Here is a 19,117-nt window from a genome sequence, read left to right as displayed (position 1 = left end):
ACGTTATGCATAAACATGAAGACATGAATTCATCATGATAAAAAAGTACCAGTCTAAATATAGATTATTCCTCAATTGGAAATATTAAAACCCATAACAGTATGTTTCACAAGTCCCTTGTTATATGATACTGAATGACAGAAACGTGCAAATCCTAAATCTTCTCATCCAATTTTAAGTGTAATCGCACGCAAAACTACCACAACCACCTATGTCAGAGCGCACTTGTGGGGGGAGGGGATGATGATATCTATAAGAGAGCTGGTTAGCAGAGGATGACCACAAATCATTCACAATCAACTTGGTGACAAGAGTTTATCAGGAAATATCCTATACTGTTCAGGAATTACTTCAAGAGATAGATATAAATATGAACTTTAATGACCTTTTCGCAGACCGGGACATTTTCAAAGGTAGGTCTAATTCACTTTCTTCAGAATATTTTTATCAGGACATTTTTATCATTTTGATTGTCTGCTATTGAAAGTCTACGTGTAGTGCCATTAAGACTAAACAAATAATTGAAGTGACTTATAAGTGGCTCCAATCTGCAAAGACAACATAGTAAAGTTTTGATGGTCCGTCAGAGGTGAATGGAAGCGTACACTCTTCGTCCGGACTTGAGCGGAGCGTTCCGGAGGGTCACAGGAAGAGAAAGAGGACCATCTTCAGTCGCGCTCAACTTACAGAGTTGGAAAAAGCGTTCGCTATGACGCCGTATCCCGACATCACTCTGCGAGAAAGACTGGCCGCGTTGACGCGCTTACCGGAAAGCAAGATACAGGTTTGCCACCTATTTGTTTTTATTTTATTACCTATTGCTGAATTAAATGTAGCGTTGGGCTACTATCTAATTCTGATCGAATGATCTCTGTCGTAGGTTTGGTTCCAAAACAGACGTGCCCGCAGCATTAAAAGTACCAAACCAACTAAGAGAGGACAAAGCAGTGGTATCTCTGTGAGTTGTACCTCAGATTCTCCTTTTCTATGTAACACCTTTAGTTCCTCAAACAATCATGATATATCTAGACCACATCAAAGTCATATTGGAGGACAGCAAAACCACACGGACTGGGTCAAACTTCACAGCACTCCCTTGGTCCAAGAGGTTTACACCAGGGCACCAAACTTTCCAGAAATGCTGGCTTGGGAGAATGACCATAACAGCATGCACCTGGAATCTTTTGGAGTTTCCGGATGCAACAGCAACCAAAGCCATTCATCCTTGATAAGTGCAAATGGATTCTCACAGCCCTGCACTATCACCCCAGGATATTGGCACCACAAGGCACACTCTGTGCCCAAGTCAAAGGTCAGATATGCTCACATTCCAGAGGACCAGACTGTTCCTCCACATCCACAGCAAGCATATTGGGATGAGAGCAAGGGACAGGGACATCTTCTTGTGGGCACCCAAACCTCCATGGGATACATCTCTGACTTGATCTATAATGCAGCTGTTGTAACTAACTTTATGGAGTTCTAGTATCTTTTACTGACATTGTACATATATTTAGTTTGTTAAAGACTTGTGCATCACCTGTGTTGTATCCAGATCTCATCCTATCCTAACCAATCATCGGCATGTTTGTGTTACATGGTGTGAGGCTCTCAAACATGCTCACATATATGTCAGAGGAGTTTGCATGCATGTAATTTTTTTGTCTCACTTAATTCATGTCATGCCAAAGGCTAGAGGTAGAGTTCTTCCATGATATCCGGATTAGAATTTTTTTGTCTTTGCAGATATCTGGCATGACCGAAATGATTATTTTTCAGAGTAAAAATATTTTCCCATGAATGCCAATGGTCAGACAAATAAGAAATAAATTAAAAATATCCAAAGCTCAAGGACTATCAGCTTACCGTCTCTTTAATTCAAGCCGGATTTAAAGTCTCCTGTGCTGTAATACAGTAGAGGTATGACCAGTGTCTCATGGCTCACTGCCTGCTGGACAGTGATCCATGCATATCATAATCATCTCTAAAACCAAATAATCTTTCAATCAATTCTTAATCCGGGTGTCAAATCTCAGTTCTTTGAGAGACTTTTTTTTTATATCCCAGATGTAGTTACATCTTTTAATCTACCACTGATATTAGAGAACTACTTGTTATTTATTGATATATAAAAAAAGATTAAAATGACTCAGATTAGGTGGGGGCACAATGTCAGATCCCTACTTAAGGGTTGTATTAAATACAAATCATGGCAAGGGACACCTGTTGTCAGAAAAATCATTTGATAGCTATTTTCCCTCTACATGTTGTTAGTTGAATGTTGTTGCTGCTTGTCACCCAAATCCATCTGCAAGTAAAACCTTTCAAACCAGATTAGCACCATTCAGCAGCTCACAACAATTACTGACACATCTGGTATGGTCAAAAAGGAAGAAACCCCACCCAATATAAATACTGTATCAAATAATAAACAAACACATACTGCATTTCAATGGGCTTCAAAGTAAGAGAGGATTGTTACCTGTGTGGTCAATGGATGGATCCCCATTATGTAAAGGCTATAAATGAAACTGTATGCATCAGAACCATCACTCGACGGAGTGCAGTCATTTTGGGGTATATTTCTTCAATACAGCAAATGGAATGTACAATGTTTTTGGAACAAATTCTTTTAAGTGATCTTCACAGTGCTGGAAAGCTAATTCACAGAATTGCAATAATAATCAAACCATACTTTATCAACATGACACTAAAATAGCAAAAGACCACTTCATTTAACACATAAATTCTTAGACACATTTACATTTATTTTTGAAAGATGATCACACATTTTGTACATTCCTTGTGCATATCAGTAAATATACCTTTAGCATGTATTACGGACAACGGATTTCAAGAGGTTATGGATATAAATAATCAAGATTGTAGTTCAATAGACAGTAAGCAAAATGTTATTGATAAATTAATTTGATTTATCATTAATTGATAAAGGTTGCAAAATCTTAAATAACATAATCTTCAAAAAAACAGTAAATGGGGAAAAAAAACATCAAACAACAAGGCAATAAAATAAATAAGATAAACAAAGACTCATTTACAATTTGGTCCAAGTAGTTCATTTGTTGCTATAACAGTTTCCTCATTCTTAATGTTCAGTTTGAAACATCAAAGCATCAAACAGCAGATGCTTTTAAGGTTCCATAAAGAGGCAAATATTTCTGTTGGAATGAAACGTCCTAGACTGTAGTACGGTTGAGGGATATCATGGCTCTCCCAAATCTCCCTCCATCGTCCGTACTAGAACATACAGCTCTGCCAGACCCACAACAGAGGCTGCGATCACTGCTGAAATCACACGCTGTGGATAAAAGTTTGAACAGGACACCTTACTATTGAATCAGAAATCATTTTCGGAATACAGATAGCCACACATTGTAACAGTAAACAAATAAGCCTACTGGAATATCAGGTCTATCTGATCAGATATTCAAAATTTAGAAAGGTAATAAGAAACAATTGAATAAAGGGATTCTTACAGCTGTTGTTTCTGTGAAGATGTACTGGCTGCCGATGTAAGCGCAGGCGAATGCTGCAACCACCGTAACCAGGAAGTTGAAGACAGTCAGAACTGCTGTTTTTGCTGACCGCACTAAAAATGAGTGTGGGGAAGCAAAGATCACAGATCAGTGGCAGCCCTACTTCTCTTGCACATTCAAATAACATGTACAGGAACTTTTAATTAAATGTTCATTAAAAACCTTCAGGGCACACCAACCTTGCTTCCCAAAGTCTGCTAATGTTCCATGACGGCTAATTTCCTAAATGACAAAGAAGCACACACAATCAAACAATCCTGATTTACTCACACATAACTTTGAGAGGATGATCTTGACAAAATGACTGCCATTTACTTGAGTGTTCACATTTCTTGTCATCCGATTGTATTCTTCATTAGCAAGCTTTGCTTTTATCTTCTCCAGACGAGCCACCAACTCAGGATTCTGTAGGGGAATAAGGGCTTAATTTAGGATGTTTGTTGCTCCTGACACCAAATTTGTGCTCGACAGTATCAGGTTTTACTGTAGAAGCTTGACACCGTTTTACTTACCCGTGGAGGCTTTTTGTACTCTGGTAAGAATAGCATGCTGTCTTCCAGTAGTTCGTGAAGGTAGGATGGGTGCCCTTTGATAAGACAACAGCATAAATATCATGGGGAAACTCCACATGGGTTAGGCCTTGTTAACATCTGACCATGCAACAATATTGTGTTAGCACCTCACCATTTTTTTGAAGGTAGGTGTTGAGTTTCCTGACGGTTTTAAAACGTATACTAGACTCCCCCTCTCCATCAAGTATGGGCTCCAATTCTTCGAGCAAGTCTGCGGGAACTGGAGACTCCGTATCCAACAGTTCTTTCACCTTCTCCCTGAATTGGTCTCCAACAACGAAAGATGACGCCATTCTCTGTTGAGTCTGAGTTACACCAGGCTGTAATGGTAAAATAGCAATGAATGAAATTGACAAAATACTTAAATGTCATAGATAATTATGTAGTTGCTTCTAGACTCGATTCTGCTTAACACAGTTTCACAGGACAGGTTAACAAATCAAACTAAACTGGCAAATAAAGCTTCATCCACAGCTAACGTTAACATTATGTTCCATGCTGTTAGGTCAACGTAAGTTAACGGCAAACGAATCATGAAGCAGCAAAAGGTAAAAGGTAGGTAAAAACTTCCCACAGTCATTAAGCTCTCTGGTTGTACATAAAATGTTTGATCCACTAACTTACTCACCTTGAATTAATATTAGCAGCTGACTTAGCTTCTAGCTTCAATTGCCACTTCAAAGTTAGCTTGCCGTTTGACTGGGACAATATCGACACAGATCATCCGCAAAACAGAGATGTGACACTTGTCAACACTTATTATTCTCAAATTCTCAATAAATCAAATTCTGTAACAACTAATGTCCATAAGTGATGATATCAAGTGATGATCATGACAGTGCAAGCCAGTAGACACTTCTCGATTCGACGACGAGTGAGCTAACTTGCTAGCTGGTGATGTTTACCTTGTGATGTGTGACGTAAGACTACTTCCGTTTTTCAAAAACACGATTTCGAAGGTATTTTTAATTTATACGTATTTACACATGCGTAATATTTCCAAATATGTAAACTAATTTAGTTTAGCATGACCATATTTTACGTTTGAAAAATATTAATATTTTTCTCAGCGATACAATAACATTTGGAATTAGTTTTAACGTTACCCTGCGAGCTTGTTGCGCATCATGAACTAATTAGCATGGTAATTTTTATAACATCCCAACTGATGCACAGTAGAGTTTTTTTTACAAGAGTTAATTTCCATCGCACTTAACTGACGTTCATGTGAGTCTGCGTGTACAACTATCCTGAGGAAAGATGGCTGCGTGTGCCATTCGGCGCGGTTTGTTGTCAACTGTTAGTAAATGTAATAGAAAACGTGCACTCAGAATACTAAGTGTGATTGAATATAACACTGGACTTGAACTAAATAGACTCCGCTTGCAATGTTCGTCCTGTGGCTTGTTCAACTTCCAGCAGACGAGGTTCATGTCGTCACGGTAAGAGTTGGTTAACGACGTCCATGTCCTGCCATGCGAGTTGTAGAAAGCGTTAACATTAGTCGGCTAGTTAATGTTACTGTATCTCTGTTCCACAAATCGTACACTGCATATATAAACTAATATTGTATGGATTTTAGGTTATACATTGCTGCATTTAAGCACTTAAGTCGGTGGCAGATGGGTAACCATGGTTAAAGTTAATAACTTATGTTGCCGTCCAGAGTTTGAATTCCTTATAATAACCCGAGCTAGCCAGCTAACATTGTGCTGTATGTTCTTTTTGCAGTGTCAGTAACACTATCTTGACAGTAATGGAATTGTATGCGAAAAAGACTACTTGTGAAGGAAGTGAATTCAGTGACTGACATCAACCATTGCATGACAGTTGATGTAACGCAGAGTTAAAGTTATTAGATTGTTCCATACTGTGGCCTTCTTGTTGGTATTGGGCAATGGAGCGTTCCCTGTGTTGTAAGTCGTGATTTCATCATACTGTCACACTAACAGAGATGCACGATGGTTTCAAATCCAACAGATTAAATTGCTTTGCTTAAAGTTGCTTATAGTTGTCTGTCTCCTACCCAAAGTACTTGGGTCTCTGCCTTAATGTTGCTCAATATTAAGCCATAGTGATATGGGTGCTCATCTCTCCGAGGCTGAGGCTGCCTGTGACATAACACAGCTTCCAGATCTAGTGCCAGTAATGGGTGCTATTTCTTTGGCCTCACATGCCAGTGGTGTATCACCCTGCAGGAGGAGGGGAGGGGTGGTTTTTGGCAGCTGGCTCACCCCATGCTCAGCGTAGGCCAATGTTTCCGGATCTGTTTTACATAACCAGCCTTTTATATAATTTTGTGCCATTTTATTCCCAGAATCTCAACAATCTTTGTTGTTGTGTCTGTATTGTATGTGTACCACATGGAAGCATTGCACTTGTTTGTCTATCATTGTGTTTTGACTTGCTATTCAAGAAGGAATTCAGTTTGATGTATTGCCATATTTAGCCACTATGTTTAATCATTAACAGGGTTATGTCAGGCATCTGCCTGTCCACACTGTCATCTGCCTGCCTGCACCAACATTTATCCATGATTGATTTCTCTACCTGTCTGTGGTGTCGTTGGTGTTGTATGTTTTTACTGCAGATATTGGCCTTTGCCTGTTTTGTGTGTTTCTTATGCACTGTAACATATTTGGCAGAAACAGGCCTGAAGGAAAAGTTCTGGAAGCTGTGGGAGTGTTTGAGGCCCCGAAGCATCATGGCAAATATGAGACCGGCCAGGTGAGGGGTGATTTTAGTTGGACTGATCAAAGCTTTGACCACAGCAACAATCCATTAGAAGAAGAGCCAGAGGAATAACAACATGATCCTCTTCTGCATTCCATTGTTATGAGCTCTCTCATATAATGTTAGTTTAGAATGGTGACTAGGAGGGGCAATGAATGCTCTCAGTAGAGATTATTCTGTGATGAGGATGCACTATAAAGGACATTTGGAATTGCCTTTTGAAGATTAACTTGATTAACTTGTTTAAGTTGTGGTGAAGTGATTTGCCTTTGCTAGTTAATGTTAAGTAGTCAATGTCTGCAACTGAACTACTAGCTTATGACCACCACCAGCTTGTTAATGGTAATGCATTTAGAGTTTTTAGTTGTAACATACATTACATACCTCTAATTGTCTTGCCAAGTTTAGACAGCTTTTAAGTTCAATCGGTGTTGACTTGAAATAATAGTAATTAAATGTTAGATATGAGCAACATAAACATTGTTGTGTGTACATGTTTATGTTCTGTTTTCAAGTTGTGACTGTTATATCGTGTCCACAGCTTTTCCTCCACAGTGTGTTTGGCTACAGAGGGATAGTGTTATTTCCCTGGCATGCACGTCTTTATGACCGTGATGTCACCCCTCCCACTTCTGAAAGGTAGCTTTGATTGTGAACTCTACATTTCCATGCTGATTGAATATAATTGGTTAATTAAGTATTAAAAGTTACTGTAGTTATTTTCTTCATGTATTCACTTTACCTCAGAAATATTAATAGGCTTTTTTCCCCCCAGCAAGCAAGACCCCCCTGGATCACACGGGTCTAAAGAGGTGAAGGGCAAAACACACACATACTACCAGGTCTTGATTGACACCCGGGACTGCCCTCACATAGTGAGTTACTCTGCACTCTCTTATCTTGTTGCCTTCACAATTCTTACTGAAGCTCAGTTTGTATTGTCACAAAAGGACACATTTGAAAGAGTAGTTGATGTGTTGAATTACTCATTTTGACTGGTTCTGACAGTCTCAGCGGTCTCAGACGGAAGCGGTGACGTTCCTGGCCAATCATGATGACAGCAGGGCCCTGTACGCCATTCCAGGTGAGGTGGAGCAGGACAGCTGCTTGTTGTGATGTAACAAAGCCTGCACCTATTTCTGGCCCTGATCACTGATGACTATACCCACAGGTCAAGGGCTCTGCTAATCATTCCTGTAACTAACCAGTTAGGCATGTAAGCATGTCCCAAAGAGGAGATTCACTGATGCACTGCTCTTGTGGCTGTTTCTTGATGAGGGTCAATGTTAAAGTGTTAAGGGAAAGTGGATAAAAGGGGACAAAAGTGAATAAGTGAACGTTCTAACACAAAACATAAGACACAATGGAGAATGAAGTTCACTGGCAATAGCAAGAACAGACATGTGCAATACTGCGGTGTCGTATCTGTAAACAGCCTTACGTCCTTATTTAAAAACCTGAATTACCCAGATAAGATTAGCCTGTTTTGTAGACTTGTGGCAGTAATTTCGGTCTTCTGGTAATACTGTTGGCACCAGTCAATTTTCTTTCTCAGTCCTCTTTTATCATGGAGTTAAGATCCTGTCGGATGCCAGATCTTTGTGTGATATTCTCTTTTTGGGAATTTTCAGGTCTGGACTATGTTAGTCATGAAGACATCCTACCCTACAACTCCACAGAACAGATCCCCATTCAGCACGAACTATTTGAGCGTTTTGTCATGTACAACCCAGCCAAAAGTAATAACCTACTTATCTCTCTAACATTGGCAAAAATACTGTAACAGATTGATTCTGATGGTGTTGTCTTTTTTCATGTCTCACCCAGATCCCCCTTTCAGTGCGAGAGACACCCTGCAGGCGTGGCAAGAGAAGAACCATCCCTGGCTGGAGCTGTCGGACGTCCACCGGGAGACCACAGAGAACATCCGCGTCACTGTCATTCCTTTCTACATGGGCATGAGGGTAAGGAAAGCAGCAGCAAAGGGAGTTGGATGATGAGTTTATACGTGGGCTGATATGCTTAACAGACACAGCAGCAACAACAACATAAGCTACATCTCTGTTCTACAGTTTATGAGTGTGTGTGTTTGTAAGGTTCAGTTTGTCTCAGTTTCTCATTTCCTCTCATCACAGGAAGCTCAAAATTCACATGTGTATTGGGTAAGTAATATATTACTACCAATTATTTGTATCTCTTCTGTTTAAATCCGCTTGTGCTGAATATTTTTAGTAGTTAATACTTGTAATAAAATGGTAATTACAAATCTCCTTGACACAATGTTAAGTACATGTTGTGGCTCTGCAGGCCTTATCATTCCTGATAGTACAGCGTGTACCGGTGGCATTGTAATAAAGTGGCCATGTGCGTCTGTGTGTGTGACCCAGTGGAGATATTGTATCCGTCTGGAGAACATGGGCGATGAAGTGGTTCAGCTGAGAGAGAGACACTGGAGGATTTTTAGTCTCTCAGGAACCTTGGAAACAGTCAGGGGACGAGGAGTCGTTGGTAGGGTGAGTAGACATGTGAAGCGCCTCGAAGCGTCTCGAGAAGCACGTGTGGCCCTGTAGGCTGACTGGGGTGTTTATGCTGTCCCCCTCACAGGAGCCTGTGCTGTCAAAAGAGCAGCCAGCGTTTCAGTATAGCAGTCACGTTTCTCTGCAAGCACCCAGCGGACACATGTGGTGAGCAATGACGGAGAGGGCATGCCCAGATTGTTTGTTTTCAAATGGCCTGTTTTTTTTCATAGGAGATTTAAAGGAGAAGTTTTGGAATTTTCATTGTTGAATTGTCAAAGAGCTGTGGCCAGGGACTGAACAGTAGAATGAGCAATTAAGTAATAAAATGGGCAAACCCCTTTGAATGTTTTTTGATATGCCAAACATGAACAAACAAGTAAGCTTATGTGTTGTGTCAACCTTGACTGACAATGTGATGTTGTACTGAAATTATGTGGTATGTGAGCAATTTTTTTCTCTAGCTTTCATGAAATAGTGTTCACCATTGTGGAGAATATATTTGTTTTAGCTCATTGTTTAGGGTGCATACTTTGAATGCCTGCATGTGTTTAGACTGGCATCATGTGGTTGGGTCTTTAACGTTTTGGGACTTCTTTTGGTTTGCTCCCATTGGATCATAAAAGCCCAGGCAAGCCGCAATGACTCTGGCAAAACAATTACCAACCACCTGACCATCAACAGATCACAAATCACTTAGGACCTTGATGCGCAGTGACATAATGTGGAAAGGGTATGAAATGAGTATTAGCTAAGTGCCTGGTTTTTGCTGTGTTGTGCACAGGGGGACATTCCGCATCGAGAGGACCGATGGCTCCCACTTTGACGTGCGCATTCCACCCTTCTCTCTGGAGAGCAACAAGGACGACAAGGCGCCCCCTGCTGGCTACTCTTTCTGACCCAGCCCCTGCACACACAGCACCACACCTGCAGCCAACAGTAGTCCTGCAAACACCTCTCCTTTATCTGTTGCTCCGGTGAGGCTTCAGTGCTATCAGATGTCGCAACGCTTGCCCTTGATCTTTAAGTAATCTGATTTGTTTCAAGATTTCAATGGTGATATAACTCTTAGCCAGTACTGTTAGCCATGGCTTATCACACATTGATGCTTTCAAAAAGAACAAAGTGGGGAAGTTTGTGCGGCCGCTGAGGTTCCAGCTAATGTGACATTTAGCTGTCCTGATGGTCAGGATGAGCTAGAAGAGGGTTGAAAGATGAACAATTTTGTGAATTAAAAGCCAGAATTCTGGGTGGTTCCTTCAGTTTTTATTTATACCTGTCAGGAAAGCAGACTGATCCCAGTGGAAGCTTTATAATATATATATATCATTTTTTTTTTTTTTTTTTTTTGTGAAATGCTGATGTTCTGAGCGGTTATGTTTTGGAGGTCTTTTACCCACAGAATGTAGAATGCATAATCGACAGACTGGTTTCGGAGTGAGTGAAAGCTGCACAGTGATGGATGTGAGTTACCATGTCCTCCAGTGTAGTTGCTTCCTGGAAGACTTTCTTGCCACTTTGCAAGGAATCTTTGTTTTCTTTTTTTTAAATTGGAACTTAATTTGAATAAATGAACACCTGAATATTCCTCAATGTACTGTAAATAAGGTTGTAAAGGCAAAAAATAAAACATGCATTTTGAAAATAGTGGAAACGTTTTTTTAGTATTTCTGAACCAGTTTGTCATCTAAAACACGACACCCAGCGACTCTAGGTCGAGTCAGCATGATGCATTCATGTCGTAAAGAGAATATCTACAGTAGCGTTTTCACACATTGAATCAGTGGAGCTGTGGAATAGATTTCCTCATTTCAAGCGCTAGATGTCAGTGTGATGCCGAGGCGGCAAACAAGACAGGCAAGTGATTCAATACAAAATCATTACAAATAGCGAACTGATGACTCTGATCTCTGGCAGGTTTATTGATGTTGCCGTTATGACTTTTTTTAAGTATGTTCTTTGAGAAGTTGTGTTAATCTAATTGAACATGTAGCTTTAAAGTGCTCGATTGGTCTGTGTATTTTCTCTAAATTTTTGCCAAATAATTACGCAAATATTTGCCTTTAGGCCCTATCATTGACATTCGCCTTTCTAGCGTTATTTTATTCTATAATCAGAATGTCCACTTGTGTCAACAAACGGGACGACAGACAGAACAGTCTGTCCGGACATCTTAACTGAGGACCTAAAGATGTTGCGGTTGGTCCAACCCCTCCCATGGCTGTGCGCAGAAAAGCGCACACGCTCGTGCTCTTTACGCATCGTTTTGGTCCAGCGTTTCCTATAAAATTCACTTTCATCGAGGAACACCTACAGCGCAGTCTCGAATCTTTTCCAGTCTTTCAAGTGGTGCACAAGGATACCCTAATGAGATCATTACCCTGGGTACAGAAGCCTAGCATGGGTGACTGCGGATTCGCTGCTTGAAGGAGAGACGAAACGCCAAGGATTACATCCATTAATGTTGGAGTGAGCCGCAGGACTGATAAACAATCGAAGTCTGTGCGGATGATTGGATAAAGCCTGAGTACAGAATGGCAAGTGTAAACCGATAGGGACGGTGTAAACATTGGCAGACCTCATTTCCCTGTTACCTCCATTTCCTCTAGCCTATCTGCCGCAGAGACAAAACGTGCGGTTTTGGTTTCACAAGGAACACCTCATAAAAGAAATAACAGGCTCAGAACGGGGAGTTCAGTTTTTTTGTTGTTGTTGCAATTCATTTCATCACAAGGAGACCCGCGCTTTTTTAGAATGTGGGACTCCGTGTCATGCAGGGAAGTTGGTATTTTAATTGCGCAGCCAGAGTTTCCACATATCTGCTGAAGTGATGTGATTGTTTTGTTTCCCCTTTCGTCTGCGGCCAGGCTGCAGGCATCTTCGTCGGAGGTGTTCCCTCGTTGCCTGTGCAACTGAAGTTAAATCGCATCTTCGACAACGTGACGTAGCCTACAACATTAGTTGATCTTCTTTTAAAGATATACCTGTATGGTATATTGGTTTTATTGTCGGTATGAGCTGTCTCTTCAAGGTATGTAGTCAATGACGTTATTAATTTGATTCGAAAAAAGAATAACTTACCAAAACTTCCAGCTCACAAAGATTCGGGGTGGGTATGGGCGTATGCCCAATTTTCCCCCGTCTATTGACGCAAGACCTTTTTGCGATGTGAACGCCTGTAGGTGTATAGGCTACTCAGGTTTGGAAAAAATGTCCTAGAGGTTTGTGTTTATCTTCTTTACAGACATCGCTACATGTAGCAGTCAGGAGTGATGCCTCATTCATCAAGTTCAACTCTGGAGTTTCTTTCCTGACTCTAACCCTTTCTGGCTGTCGGCAAATGTGAATGACTTTCAGACTAAATTATAATATGATAAATTCATAAATGGGCGTTACCGTTAGTAATGACAAGTTAGCATGAGTCTTGGAAGAGCTTGCAGTGTACACTAACACAAGTATGGGAGCAAAACAGACAAAGGGGGCTGAGGCTGGCCCAAGCCCTCATCACGGTTGGAAACGGACACCGACAAAGGAGCGAAACGATTTATTTGCCTCGTTCATGTTAAGGTCAGGGGACCGACTTAGCCGAAGCGGGACCCCTCCTCCTTACCAGCGACGTATCGGGATGATTCAGGAGATGATGATGATGGCAAAGCAAGGAAAACAAGACGAGGCAACAGAGATGCTGAAGACACTCCGACAGGTATGGTGGTGCAAACCAATCCATAGCCTTCTCTCCCTGTGTGTCTGTCTGAAACCCCTCCTGCTCAGCATCCGTCAACCTCTTGTCTCATTGTGATCCCTTTGGAGCTGTCACTTAGTCTTTTAGTCTATCAGTGGAAATATTTGTGCTGCCTCGCGGGTTTCTAAAAGATTGCGTGCACACTTTCAAATGCATCAACAATGATTTATCATAAGAGTCTGGTGAGAAAAAGAGCACATCTTTCTCACTTGGTCTCTTTTGTTTTGCACACTAGCTTTGTAAGTGACACCATATACGTACCATTTAAGAATGAAATCCCCAGACATGGCATGTTCAAAGCACAGTGATTGTTGCTAACTTGCTGATAAGATGCCTCACTGAACTCCACCTTGGCCCCTAAAAAATGCTGATACAGAGGTGCAATTCTCCCTCCCCAGAGGCTGGTCCGCTCTCTCCTGTAATGTGATCAGACCCTCACTGCCAGTGACATTGTGGGCCTCTGTTCCACAGGGACTAGAGGGTATGAGGAACACTGATGCAGAGGTCAAAGAATAGGAAGCCTCTCAGAGTGGGCCGCCCCACTGAATGGCCAGTCACGTTTAAAATGCCTCCTCGTTCTCATGGATTGGGGCTAAACGGTGAGGGATAAACTGCCATTAGGTCATCTCAGTGACTTAATAGACTGGCAGAGAGTTCCCATGTCTGATTGCTTCATCTTTAACCCAGAATGGTGTGTGTGTGTGTGTGTGTGTGTGTGTCTGTGTGTCTGTGTGTGTGTGCTCCATCCTCTGCTTCTCTGCACGGCTGGCACAGATGCCCAGAGGCCTGTGCTGTTGATGCAGTTAGAGGAGCTGTGCGATTTATTACTTGTCAGCAGTCCGTGATGCCATGAGTGAGTGATGGAGCAGGCAGAGACGGCCGGAGAGCAGAGAGCCAGGGTGCCTGCAAACAGGTGGAGGGAGGCACCACTGAAAGAGAGAGACTGCTGTCAATGGCGAGGCAAAGGAAGAGGTTCCAAGTTGCATTCACAGCGACATCTTCCAGGAATGCGCTCAGATTGTGGTGGAAGACGTGCATATTGTGTGGGAGCGTGTTTAAGTGGGTCAGTATTGTTGGCTAAGTCCCAGAGCAACGCTGAGCTATAAATGAGTATGGCTTTAGTCATTCAGACCAGGGATCTTGCAGGGTCGGTTGAGTTTAGGCTTCAGGCTGTCCTGGTGCTCGCATGACTTGATGTTTTTCAGTCCGCCACTGCTTGTTCCTGTGATCATTGCACTTCAGTATCATTTTCCGATACAAATGACTCTCCGGCAAAGATTTACTGGGTATTTGTAGGGATAGTCTCTCTTGTCCTCTAAGGGATTTTCATGGATGCCCATTAGGACCAGGGATCAGAGGTCCAGTCAAGAGAAGATAGCCGATGCAAATCTATAATCCCTTTGAGTGCTAAGAAACTGCTGCAGTGTATTAGGAGATACAGTATTATTGTGGCATCAGAACAGTTAGGAATGTTCCAAGATCAGGGTTGGATCCTTTCAGGAGTCAGCTGCCACTATTTGGAGAAAGAAGGACCGGCAGCTGGGCCTTCACTGCATATGAATGGTTTTAAAAGCAGATGGTATGATCATGCATATGGTGATTCCAATCAGACAGTCACTGGATTTTCTGAATGAAGGCAGTCAAGAGGAGAGAGAGAGAGAGAGTATGAGAGAGAGAGAGAGAGAGATTAACACATCCTTTGTCCACTGGTAGCCAGGTGCATGTTGTTGCTCAGAGACCACTGAAAAAAAGGATGGTCTTTGATTAAATGGGAATTGATTAATTAAGGTGCAGCTTCAGAGCACTGACGTGGCAGCAGGCTTTTCACTTCTCATCAGTATAAACGTGGCCCTTATTCCACAGCTTTGATGTGGCACTGAGGCGGTCAGCGTGGTCAGTGCGGTCAGCATTGGGCACCCACTTTGTGTGTGTAACCCTCTTGTATCTCGCAACACAGCCCTCAGTTCATAGGGCCACCATTCAGAACCGTGGTGTGTTACACATCCATATTTGATATCAAGGCATATTAAAAATGCATGTATTTTCTTTTATCTGAGAAGTTCTCGAATCAATTTCTCCCATATATCTTGGTCCCACCCCCTCACCTCTCAGCTCCTTCTTCTTTAGAGTCGGAGCCTCTAGCTCACCTGGCAACCTACTGATAACTAGCAGCAGCTTTAGCACACCTGTTGCTTTGCAGATGTCAGACTGTGGGAGACTGCAAAATAATTATTTGTGGAGGGTTATTGTATGACGCTGTAGGATTTGCTGTTGTGATGCACCCCCACAGATATAAACCCAGCTGTTAAGCATGTATCAAATCTTCTGTTAACATGCTGTGGAGAAGTCATCTTTTGCATAGGCTACAGAATGTGCAAAGAACAATGCAGTTGAATATTTAACTGTTTTGTATGGTTGTGGAATCATATTGGGAAGTACACTGAAGCATTACATTCAATTCTATTTTTTATTGTTAGCTTTGTAAGAACCTATCAAACCTATTTATAAATGCAATCATGAGCTCCCTGGTCATTTCCAACTTTATTACTAAATCTTAAGTAGCCTTCAGTATTTGCAAAACATTTTGATAATTTTTTTGGCTGTCGAACATCATTAAGGCTTTATGAATTCCAACATGCCTTCTTAGATCTCCTTAAGGGATATGTGTAAAATCATGGCCAATGTAATTAATGAAGCTCGAAGGAATCTTTTAGTATTATTTGTTAACATACTGTCTGGGGCCACCCCCTCTTGTTGTTATGCGGTGCTAGATGCTCTGTAGGGAAGCATGCATGTGCTGCATTCAGTGTCTGTATGTATGGGATTTGAGGCTGTTGGCAGAGTCATCAGCTACAGCCCACACCATGAAATCTTTTCCACTGTGAAAATGAACTCAGAGCACTATGTTACAGCCTGTCTCCTCTGCTCTCCCTGTGAAGGATTTAGGAATGGAGTCCACGTCTCTGGATGATGTCCTGTACCGATACGCCAGCTTCCGCAACCTGGTGGACCCCATCACCCATGACTTGATCATCAGCCTGGCCAAATACGTCCACTGCCCCAAAACGGTAATGTGCCCATGAGGACACACACACACACACACACACACACACACACACACACACACACACACACACACACACACACACAGAAAAACATTTTCTTTACGTGAATTCCATTATTCATTAATTGTGAAAGCAGATATGACCATTCACATTTAAATATGCAGTTGTGACTTGCAGAGTTTCATATTATTGCCCCTTAAGGGTTCAGCAGGGTGGCGTGGTGACTAGAATATAATTGAGTTGTATTCCTGTGCAGTTGCTGAGTGAAATAAGGGGATTTTGCCCTTAGTAGCACTGATGGAGAAAGCCCGAATTTGTGACATTTTTGACAGGAAATGACTAACAAAAAATACCTCTTTATATTAAATGGCAACCATGTGGAAGTGTACGCAAATGTCATGGGGTGTGTGTGGTTTTTCATTGTCTCCCTTTCAGACCCATTGTTTGAAAATCCTGCACATTATGTTTTCAGCTTTAGTGAATGCAGTGTTTTCTATGGTACCTTTAAACATTACCATAAATAAACTATGCAAGCATGCTGTATATATCTCTTTGTCTGTGACCTTATGTGGCTTCAATACAAAAAACATTTATAAAGATAAAGAATAAAATCTATAAATGCTACAAGGAGCCTTCGAAATCACCCAACATTAGACAAATATGATTTATCATTCAGTTTATTATATGTACTGATTTGTGAAATGAAGGAAGAGACAGATTGATCATGCACAGAAATAAATACAGTCGTTAAAAGGAGAGAAGAGTGAGAGAGGGATGAGTGAGAGAGGGATGAGAGAGAGAGGGATGAGAGAGAGAGAGCGAGGAAGAGAAGGGTTAGAGAGAGGCAAAGCAGGGAGTGGGAAAGAGAGAAAAGAGAGAGAGAGTGGGAGAGAGAGAAGAGGGCAGACAGAGCTCACAGCCATGCTGTGCTAACAGATGAGTCACTCAAAGCCCTGGCAGCTCTCTCAGAGGAGGTTGCTGCTGCTGTTTAGTGGAGCAGGACTGGTATTCACACACATACACACACACACACACACACACACACACAAACACAAGACACACAGAAAGACATGAAAACCCGAATGGAAACACAAACACACACACATACCTAAACTCACAGAATATCAAACATATGCGCAGACAGGCACACAAATACACACACAATCACAATTTCAGGTACAAACACACACATCATGTCACTGATTTCCCCTGAAATCTCTGCCACACAAATTCTGCCGTTTATGTGTGTGTGTGTGTGTGTGTGTGTCTGTCACTGGGCTCTGTCCTGTCGCACGGTGCTGAGTGTGTGATTACTCTGCCAGGGGAGTGTGTGTCTGACTGCAGGGGGATTCTCAGCGCGAGTTGACCAGCCATGTGTCACACACACACACACACACACACACACACAGAGTCAGCAGGACAGTCCTGGATCCCGCATGCTGCTTCCTTCCAGGGCTCTTGCTGCTGGAGGCCTTGAGTTAATTATATTTATCCTGGTGTTTTCGCGTTTGTGTCCTGGAATAGCTTCAGAAATGATATTTTGTAGGCTTGATCGCTTTGACACAATTTTATTGCATTACATCTCCTGTGTGAAGGTACAGACATGATATGGTATAGTGTCTCATTTTTCATAAATTGAATGTGTATGTTGTGCATGTTGGGGAGTAATAGTCACGGCATTCTCTGATGATTTGCCTGCATGTCTTATTTTGCATTATTTTGTAAATTACCCATGCTTAGAACAAAGTCTGTCTTTGACTGTGAGTGTAATGAAAGGAGTATTCAGTTTGAGCAGTGTAGTGTGCGTGCGTGCGTGCGTGCGTGTGTGTGTGAGGGAGGGAGGGATAGAGCAAGAGAGAGCTGAGGAAGAAGAGATATGGCAGAAGGATATTTATAAAATTGCACGGTAGCATGAAATTGAATTATGCTCATATTCAATACGGTGAATGCAAACATTTGACAGCAGAAATCATATTATTCAACAATTTTTAAATCACCATGTCTTATTCACTCGTCATACCAACATCAAATTCTCTCACTCTCACACACTCACAAACACAATAAAAGAAATGTTTGTTTGGTTCTCATCCAGTCTCCTCGACTGCATAATAAATACTGTTTATGGTTTACTGTGGATGAGCTGACATGCGAACAGAGGGTTGATTTCTGTGCTCGTGTCAGCGTGCCATCACTGCCGTCCTCCGAGTGCTTTACACAAGCCAACAGCCCCAGCCCCAACCACTCCCTCATCCCTCTCCAGTCAAAGTATTGTGTGTGTGTGTGTGTGTGTGTGTGTGTGTGTGTGTGTGTGTGTGTGTGCTGTGCACCCATGAGCCTTCCTGTTAAGCATGCAGGATTGATTTGTTGTTTGGCCAGCGATGAATGGGGAGTGGGAATTAATGGAGATCTCAGTGCAGGGACTGGCAGCACAGCTCACAGCTGCCCCCATGCATTCTAATATGGGTGTGTGGAGCGGGTGAGTGGGGTGGATTGGGGGGGGGGGGCACATTCAGATGTCTTGGCCAGGGCCAGCATGTCTTATGTGGAGAAGTAGAGGGGGGGGGGCAGGAACAGAGACTTAGATGTTGTTAGGCATAACACCTCCCACAGATCATTGTGTGGCTGTCATGTTGCTTGCGGGGGAATGAAGTGTTTGTGCTGCCGGACTCGTCCTGTCACTTGATCTCTTGTCAATGCTCATTAACCTGCAGTGTGATGGACACACTCTCCCCCCACACACACTGCTGCCTCTGTTTCTGGCCTTTGCCTTTCGCTTTCTCCTCCTCTCCACCCTCCCTCTCTCTCTCTCTCGCTCTCTCTATCTTTCTGTTAGTGTTTTTGTTACGTGGTCTCTGCATCTGTTTGTCTGTCTCCCACGCTCCCTCTTTTTCTCTTGTGTGTGAGTGTGTGTTCCATTTGTACATCATGCTTG

The 19,117-nt window shown here is 42.1% G+C and overlaps 4 protein-coding genes across 8 annotated transcripts in view; 3 read left to right on the top strand and 1 right to left on the bottom strand.

Annotated features, from left to right (window-relative positions):
- The first annotated feature begins 49 nt into the window (after nt 1-49).
- LOC121683327 (homeobox protein SEBOX-like) lies at nt 50-2,382 on the top strand. Its single transcript, XM_042062928.1, has 3 exons — nt 50-413; nt 588-784; nt 881-2,382. The coding sequence occupies exons 1-3, from the start codon at nt 371-373 to the stop codon at nt 1,484-1,486; spliced, it is 846 nt and encodes a 281-aa protein (XP_041918862.1). The 5' UTR covers nt 50-370; the 3' UTR covers nt 1,487-2,382.
- Nucleotides 2,383-2,747: 365 nt separating this feature from the next.
- tmem199 (transmembrane protein 199) lies at nt 2,748-4,998 on the bottom strand. Its single transcript, XM_042062929.1, has 7 exons — nt 4,758-4,998; nt 4,242-4,449; nt 4,070-4,143; nt 3,873-3,962; nt 3,737-3,779; nt 3,498-3,610; nt 2,748-3,319 (listed from the first exon to the last, which is right to left on the bottom strand). The coding sequence occupies exons 2-7, from the start codon at nt 4,420-4,422 to the stop codon at nt 3,224-3,226; spliced, it is 597 nt and encodes a 198-aa protein (XP_041918863.1). The 5' UTR covers nt 4,423-4,449; nt 4,758-4,998; the 3' UTR covers nt 2,748-3,223.
- A 201-nt stretch (nt 4,999-5,199) lies between these two features.
- On the top strand, nt 5,200-10,680 carry poldip2 (polymerase (DNA-directed), delta interacting protein 2). Of its 2 annotated transcripts, none has more exons than XM_042062927.1 (11): nt 5,200-5,571; nt 6,781-6,856; nt 7,404-7,501; nt 7,638-7,737; nt 7,871-7,946; nt 8,494-8,601; nt 8,690-8,826; nt 8,998-9,024; nt 9,250-9,375; nt 9,467-9,546; nt 10,163-10,680. In XM_042062927.1, exons 1-11 carry the CDS (start codon nt 5,390-5,392, stop codon nt 10,275-10,277), a joined length of 1,125 nt encoding a protein of 374 aa, XP_041918861.1. In that variant the 5' UTR covers nt 5,200-5,389; the 3' UTR covers nt 10,278-10,680. The 2 variants fall into 2 exon arrangements, with proteins under 2 accessions (XP_041918861.1, XP_041918860.1); XM_042062926.1 differs by having other exon boundaries at nt 6,775-6,856.
- A 503-nt stretch (nt 10,681-11,183) lies between these two features.
- Nucleotides 11,184-19,117, top strand: part of lrrc75a (leucine rich repeat containing 75A) — a 20,806-nt gene continuing 12,872 nt past the window's right edge. The window contains exons 1-4 of one of the 4 annotated variants that reach the window (XM_042063336.1): nt 11,276-12,409; nt 12,623-12,720; nt 12,946-13,081; nt 16,060-16,188. In XM_042063336.1, the coding sequence (XP_041919270.1) occupies nt 12,392-12,409; nt 12,623-12,720; nt 12,946-13,081; nt 16,060-16,188 (381 nt within the window). In that variant the 5' untranslated portion in view covers nt 11,276-12,391. Of the gene's footprint in view, nt 11,236-11,275; nt 13,082-16,059; nt 16,189-19,117 lie in introns of those variants that run through there. The other 3 variants (XM_042063338.1, XM_042063339.1, XM_042063337.1) reach the window with 3 other exon arrangements.

This window comes from Alosa sapidissima, chromosome 15, assembly GCF_018492685.1.
Source record: "Alosa sapidissima isolate fAloSap1 chromosome 15, fAloSap1.pri, whole genome shotgun sequence".
In the NCBI taxonomy this organism is placed as follows: Eukaryota; Metazoa; Chordata; class Actinopteri; order Clupeiformes; family Clupeidae; genus Alosa; species Alosa sapidissima.
Note: the sequence above shows the minus strand (reverse complement) of the source record. Positions and strands in the feature narration are given on the sequence as shown.